The sequence below is a fragment of the Pinus tabuliformis genome, chromosome 8 (assembly GCF_031772625.1).
Source record: "Pinus tabuliformis cultivar Carrire ecotype Pingquan chromosome 8, CPIR1, whole genome shotgun sequence".
NCBI classification, from domain to species: Eukaryota; Viridiplantae; Streptophyta; class Pinopsida; order Pinales; family Pinaceae; genus Pinus; species Pinus tabuliformis.
This window is the reverse complement of record NC_142294.1, coordinates 1802419709-1802427308: the sequence shown is the minus strand read 5'-3', so window position 1 is coordinate 1802427308 and position 7600 is coordinate 1802419709. Positions and strand designations below refer to the sequence as shown.

Genomic DNA, 7600 nt, shown 5'->3' with positions numbered 1-7600 from the left:
ATGGCAATTAAATATTGAGATTTATAGGTTGAAAATTATGAAATCAAATGTGATTGGAAAGTCCTTAAACACCATTTTCAAATAGATTATTTGTTATTGTAACACCAAATATGCCAAGTTTAGAGTGTTAAAGATTTGAATTATATATTTTGAAATTGATTATTTTTTATCTTTTATTTTTCATTTCTATTGAGTAATTTTTCTAAAATAACTTAATAAAGTCTATTTTGAGTAATCTCAAATTATATGTATATAGTAGATATCACCATTCACATTTTATAAGAGAATTATCTTTGCAGAATACATATTTTAATCAAAATTATTTTTCTTATTTACATTTTATATAAAAAAATTGTGCACATCTTAATCAAAAATATTTTTCCATTTAAACAACTTTAAATACTTATTTTATTTTTGTATTCTAATTAATATAATCCATTTGCATTTAAGCATTTGAAAGGTTTCATTCAAATCAACAAATCTTAAATAAAGTGACTTAAAAATCTCCATTCACATAAATGACTAGCTTATAATGATTTTATATGTAACCTGAAGGTGACTTAAACATCTCCATTCACATCAAAATCTCCATTTACATTATCGCTGGCTTATAATAATTTTATATGTAACCTGAGAAAAAATATATATATAATTAAAAAAGAACTTAAATTTAATTTTAAAAACGAAAATTACTATAGTTAAAACAATGCCTTACTATAATTAAATTAATACAATTTAATTAAACATGACAAGATTATTCAACAAAATAATGCATTCTAAGTTGGATTAAACAGTTCATTGGTTATACTAATCTCCAGTAAAGATTCATAACATGTATGTAGCATGATTTTCGAAGTTGGAAACCTTGGATTCTTAACGGAAAAATAAAGTCAATGTTCTGGCAGGGTACCCTGCACTTTTGTCATATTATTATACACTAAATATATACACTAATTTAAAACATTGCATGCATTTAAAAAATACAAAAAAGGCACCTGTTACACAGTAGTAAAAGTCAAACAAATTTCATCATCTATCTTCCCATGGAAATTAAGACAACTTTGCACAAGAATGCAGAGTGCAACAAAAAAAAATCTTGCATACAAAACTTCTTCATCAATCCTTCTATGGACATTACTCTCACATACCCAAGCTACAGCTAAGCCAGTATTGTACAAGAATGCAGAAGAGTACAGGAAAAAAATCTCACAATATTATATATATATATATATATAAACCTGTTATACAGAGTAGGAAAAATCAGACAAACTTTATCATCTATCCTTAAATTTACATACATTAAAAAGGATAAAAAACATGTTACAGAGCAGGAAGAATCAGACAATTTTTATCACCTATTCTTCCATGGACATTACTCCCCTATGCCCAAAGCTACAGCTAAGACAACATTGAATAAGAATGCAGAAGATACAGCGAAAAGATCTTGCAACATTAAATTAAGAAAAAAGAAACTTGCTGCATGGTAGAAACGGTCTGGCAGATTTCATGCCCCGAAATGCAACTAAAGACAACATCGAACAAGAATGAAGAAAAGTACAGCAGAATGATCTCACCGGCTTAATCCTTCCATGGATATTATCCCTGCATCCCCCGAATTGCAGCCAAGACACCATTGAACAAGAATGCAGAAGAATATACCATAATTCCATTGTCAATCCACCTGGCTGAGGAGTATGATAGAGCTTCACGTCCGCTGCTTCTCCTGGTTGTCCTAGAAGGTCTGTGAACATATTCGGGCGAATACTCTCCCAGCAAATAACACCCAATTCCCCATTTCGCCCAAACTAGGGTTTGCAGAGCGCTATAGTGCCATCTCCCAAAGCCCTTTCTACCCAAAGCTCCTAAAATTGTGCTGGCTGTTGCAATGCAACAGATCTCTAAAACTATCACTGCCCTGAGCAGAAACCTTTTTCTCCCTTTAATTTTCTTGGAAAGCATTTCCAAAAAGTCCATGACCAAGCCAATACAGATGACTGTTATTATCACAACAACTCTAGGTTTAGAGGGTCGAATGGAGTTTATTTTATACCATTTTCCAGTGCTGCTGTCTGATGCAGCAAGCACAATCCAAGTAACAGAGCAAATCAAGTTGATACAACCCGATATAAACGATAAGCTTCTGAGGCTCAGAAGAGTAACACCTCTAAACCTCAGCACTTGGCAAACATTGGTATTATCGGCAGCACTCTTGACCACAGCACTGGTTAGAAAGGAATTGGCACAAAACCCATTTCCTTTACTGTCCACGATGTAATGGCTTATTGCCCTTCTCGCTAATAGAGCACTAGAGAAGCCATCTACTTTGAACCAAATAGTGAGGACAGTATTGATTAATACTTCTGCAAGCCTGGGCACTATTAATGAGGTAGTTCTGTAGATTACTTCCTCCATTCTACCTCCTCTGCTCTGATCCAAGTAGTCCTGCAGGGCATCCGAAGCCATGACTATGGCTCCTCTGTCTTCCTGGTCATTAGACTTGAAAGATCTCATCAGCAGGCTTGTCCAATCATCAGTGGGTGCAGGATGCAGTGGAATGCAGATGCATACAGGGACTTCTTGGATGGATGGCTTCAGTTCAAAATCAAGCACTTCACAGACTGCAGGGACTTCAGAAATCCCCGGGTTGAACCCATGGCAGCCATTTCTCATGCATTGCAGAGATGGCAGTATGCACAGGGAATCAGGCAGTTCTTTTAGGGTGCCAGGCATCCTCCTATGAAGTAAGTCTGTGATATCTTTCACTGTCCTGAATACAATGCAATTACAGTTGCATTCATGGATGTTGCATGGACAAATCTCTTCAATGACAATTTTACCTTCTGATGGAATTTGGATTGAACGAGATCGCAATGCATCTTTTAAAGGGGCGCATTGCAGCATTATGGAGCCCACATCATGGGCATTGTTAATATATTTCATAAATTGCTTGATTGAAGAATTGGATGGATCCATTGACAATATTACAACAGAGGTTTGTCCAAATTCACGTGTCCTCACACCATACCCATTTATGTCCCGGAGTTTGGAACCTGTTAGTGTGGCCATGAGATCCCTGGCACCCATCTCCAAATAGAGTCTTCCTCTTAACAAGCTTGTAATAAAGAGTGCTAGATTGCCTAAGCAGGCAAGTCCCACATCTGTTAAATTAACTGATCCTGTCACAGAGTCACTTAATTCGAGTTGTGCTAAAGCAATAGCAGATAACCACACCAATGAAACAGCTAACTTTATCATTAGCAACTGCATTATCACATATATACTTCCCAGCCAGCATTTGAACACACCCATTTGAATCAGTGAAAATTTTCTGTACTTACCCTTACAGAAGCTCCTATAACTTCACTTGATTGTGATTGAGATTGTGCTCACAAACTTCAAGAGAGAAAAGCTGATCAACAGATGACAACATAGAAATTATCTTCTCTGCTGAATTATTGATCTTCAGTTTTTATAGCAAGGTGGAACAGATGATATGATTTAAAGTTGATCAACGGATGGATGGTAACCCAAAAAAAATATGTTCTCTGCTTTATTTAAATTGAGCTTCAACTTTTATAGCAAGGTGGGATAGGTGATATGATTTGCTTTTAGTTTTTGGCATAGAATTTAGTCTTGAGGTAAAAGTTTTAAATTTTTTAATTAGTTTATTATTTTGCTTGTTATTATTTATAATTAAATTTTTTTATAATAATTAATTTCATTTTTAAATTAGTTAATTTTATTTATATATATATATATATATATATATATATATATAATAAAATTGAATATCTAACTTTATTAAATAAAATAAAAAATTTAAATTCACATAATAAAGTTAGACAAATAAGATAGTTTTCTTAGTTTCCAATTTTATTAAATAAAATAAAGAATTTAAATTCACATAACAAAGTTAGACAAATAAGATAGTTTTCTTAGTTTCCTTCCCCAATAAAGTATATAGTTAACCTATTATAAAATTTATTTTTGATATATAATTCCATTTTTAAAATAAAAGCTACACATTTCCATTTAATTGTAACAAAGCGAAATATAAGATGTTTTTCTCCATTCTTAAAATAAAAGCTACACATTCCCATTTAATTGTAACAAAGTGGAATATAAGATGTTTTTCTTCCTCAACAAAGTATATTGTTGGTCCATTATAAAGCTTTTTCCTTGACACATAATTCCATTCTGAAAATAAAGGTTACACATTCCCATCTAATTCCATCTTTGGAATATTATTTTTATATTTTATAGCCATAAACATTAGATTCCTATATTTTATTGAGATGAATATAATTTTAATAATAATTTTATTGATATGTTTCGCAAATTTGTTTTTTATATTTTATTGATATGAATAAACTTTTAATATTAAAATTATGGGTTTTGATTTTTTATATTCTATTAATATGAATATAATTTTAATATTAAAATTTTAATATTAGATTTTTAGTTTTCGATTTAATTATTTTAACATGAGAAATATTTTAAAAATAAATTTTATTATTAAATATTTTATTCTTATTATATTTTATATAAATAGTTTTAATTTAATAAATTTCCATTATAATTTTTTTTGATATCTAATTTTATCTTAAAATAAAAATTTTAAATTCTTTGATTAATCCACTATAAAGTTTTTTTCTATTATCTAACTCCATTTTAATTTTATTACGTGATAAAAATTTAAAAAGAATTATAATAAAATGACATAAGATGGTTTGCTTCCAAAATGATGTATATAGCTAGCAAAATTACTTTTAAGTTTATTCCTAAAATATAAATTATTTATTCCCATTTTATTTCATATAATTTTGTATTTTTAATATTTAATTACTTAATTATTTTATATATATGATAGAGATGATGTTATAATGTAATGAAATGTCTATGTCATGTAACCATTTTGACTTGGTCGAAATAAAATAAAAATAACCTCATGTTAAAATAAAATAACTTTAAACTAAAATAATAAAAATAAAGTTTCTATGTTATTTTATTATTTTTACTGATTTTTGTTGGGTAATTAAGGTAAACTTGACTTGGTCAAATTAATAGTGGTTTTTGAACTCCAGGTTTATGAGAACCCATGTTATTGACCCATGGTATTCATGTGGAATATAGCCTATTTAAAAGGAGAAATTAAACCAACCTAGATCATCCATCTTAACTGCGGCAATGAGAGGGATCAAATAACTTGAGATGCAAACCTCCTCTAGAGTGAAAAGAGATTTGGTCCCTCTAGGGGCTTGTTAGATTTGGATTTAAGATGGAGCAATGTGTATATATGTTTGTTGTATTCTCAATTGAATTTCATTTTTAAGATAAAAGTTGTATATGTTTAGGTTTTATTTTTATAAAAGATATAAATATACTAATATAGATCCATTTTAATTTTGGATCTACCGAGCTTTTTTTTAGTGTAAAACTTGAGGAAATATTTCCACGTCACAAGATTTGATTCCTATGTAATTTGGTAGATCCGAAATCAAGATAAATCTATAATAGCTCTTAATAGTGTTATTTATATTTATATAAATTACACATCCTTGTTTTTAATTTTATTAGAACTCTAATAATAATATAATTACATATATATGCATCTTTCTTTGACATGTTTTATAATTTTTTAAATTTAATTTTGAAGAGAAAGATATATTGAATTTGTATATGCATATTAATTAAATTTAAATATAAAATTATGAAATATAAGCAACTCAAGCTTCTTAAGGATTTCTGCTCTACCATGGGTATGACTGTTAACACTGACAAAACAAAAGTTATGATTATCAAATCCAAGAAGGACACTTACGCTAATTTTATGTATGACAATAATAACTTGGAGGAAGTGTATTCTTACAAGTACCTAGGAATTGATATTCATCACAAGCTCAACTAGAACCATAGCATTGAGAAAAGGATTAATGGGGGGTGGAAAGCTTATTTTGGTCTTGGAAATAATTGTAAAACACCAAACCTCGTAATGTGGGATAAAAAGAAGTTCCTCTTTGAAACTTTAGTCACTCCTGTTATCTTATATGGCTATGAGGTTTGGGGTTGTAGCATCTCCAGAGAATCATGGAGAAAGATTGAGCAAATCCAGAAGCGTTTTATAACTTATAACTTGAAAATTGAAAGTAATACACCCTATCCTATTCTCCTTATAGAAGTAGGTCTTTCCCCTATTGAGAGCCTAGCTATGCTTAGGTTTCTGTTGTACAAGCACAAGCTCAACAACATAGACGATCATAGACTTCCTAAGCTAGCTTTAAATTCCAGCCAAAACCACCTAAGGCTCAATCGAGGATGGCATAAAGACATAAGAGTCTGGTTAAACTATTGGGAGATCAACGAGAATGATGCATTGCAAAACATAAATAACATTAAAGATATTGTTACTTCTAAGTTCAAAGAAAAATTGTGGTGTGAGAAAGATTTAGCGTCTAAAAGAAAATTAAGTTATTATAAGAAGGTCATCAACCCCACCCTTGAAGATCAAAAGTATCTCTCTATTTTAACTAGCTCAAAGAAGAAAATTAATATAGCAAAGATTAGAACGAATTCTCATGAGCTCCATAGTGAAACAGGTCGTTGGGCAGTTCCTAAAACGCCATGGATGGAAAGGATCTGCCATATTTGTGAGAATAGGAGCATCGAGGATGAAAACCACTTCCTCTTAGAGTGCCCTGCGTACAACCACATTAGATCTCAATTTCACAATCTTTGTTACAATACTGACCTTCCTAGCCTTTTACAATGTCAAAATTATAGTGAGCTCGGGAGGCTTCTCTCCAAGCTTTTTGAGCATAGGAATAAAATCTTAAATCAAAATAAATAATTTGTTTATTTAGGTCCGATAGACCATTGTTTGGTCTCAGCGGACGTTAACCACCACCATCATCATCATCATTATAAATCATTATTTTAATTTATATGGTCTATTTAAAAATATTTTTAATTTTAATTATATGTTAATTAATTAAATTTATTAAGTTTTTATGTGTTTATTAATTATAAGTTTTGAAATATTATGGTGATGAATATGCATTATTTTTTTTGTAAGCTTGACAAGACCTTTTTCATTCAATTCCTTAAAAAAAAAAGTAGGTTACAACCAAAATTCAAATGGTTAGGTGGCCTTAACCTGCCTAGTGGGAAACCATATCTATTGGCCACCTAACTACATTATAAGCCATCCAAAAACAAAAAAGTTTAAGATTGTCTAACAAAGCTATATATGTCTGAGTATCTTTAAACCCTCTATATTCTAAATAACTAAAACCAGATAGCATAATTTTCAAATTCTTCATATGACAAAATTTAAGGCCAAAACTAATATAAACAAACTACTAGTCATCAGATGAATCCACATGAGTTGGGTCTTTCACACTTGAACCAGGTAATTGTGTCTGAGGGAGAAATGGAATATGTTTCTCAATGTGATTGAGACAAGCATTCTGTTGCTGGATCTGGAAGTGAATCAATTGAAATTCCTTAGAATTTTTGGGAGTCCATGATTAGTCTTGGAAGAATCAGTTGGAGGGTTTGCGAAGGCTTTGGCTACTATATTCTTCATTATCTAGTAAAGATA

At 30.6% G+C, this 7600-nt stretch overlaps 1 protein-coding gene across 1 annotated transcript; it reads right to left on the bottom strand.

Annotated features, from left to right (window-relative positions):
• Nucleotides 1-1317: 1317 nt before the first annotated feature.
• LOC149243436 (uncharacterized) lies at nucleotides 1318-3474 on the bottom strand. Its single transcript, XM_089367807.1, has one exon. It carries the CDS (start codon nucleotides 3307-3309, stop codon nucleotides 1597-1599), a length of 1713 nt encoding a protein of 570 aa, XP_089223933.1. The 5' UTR covers nucleotides 3310-3474; the 3' UTR covers nucleotides 1318-1596.
• Between the last annotated feature and the right edge of the window lie 4126 nt (nucleotides 3475-7600).

Bases quoted from the DNA above. Each gene is read 5' to 3' on its own strand.
- LOC149243436 (XM_089367807.1), bottom strand. From the start codon at position 3,309: ATGGGTGTGTTCAAATGCTGGCTGGGAAGTATATATGTGATAATGCAG.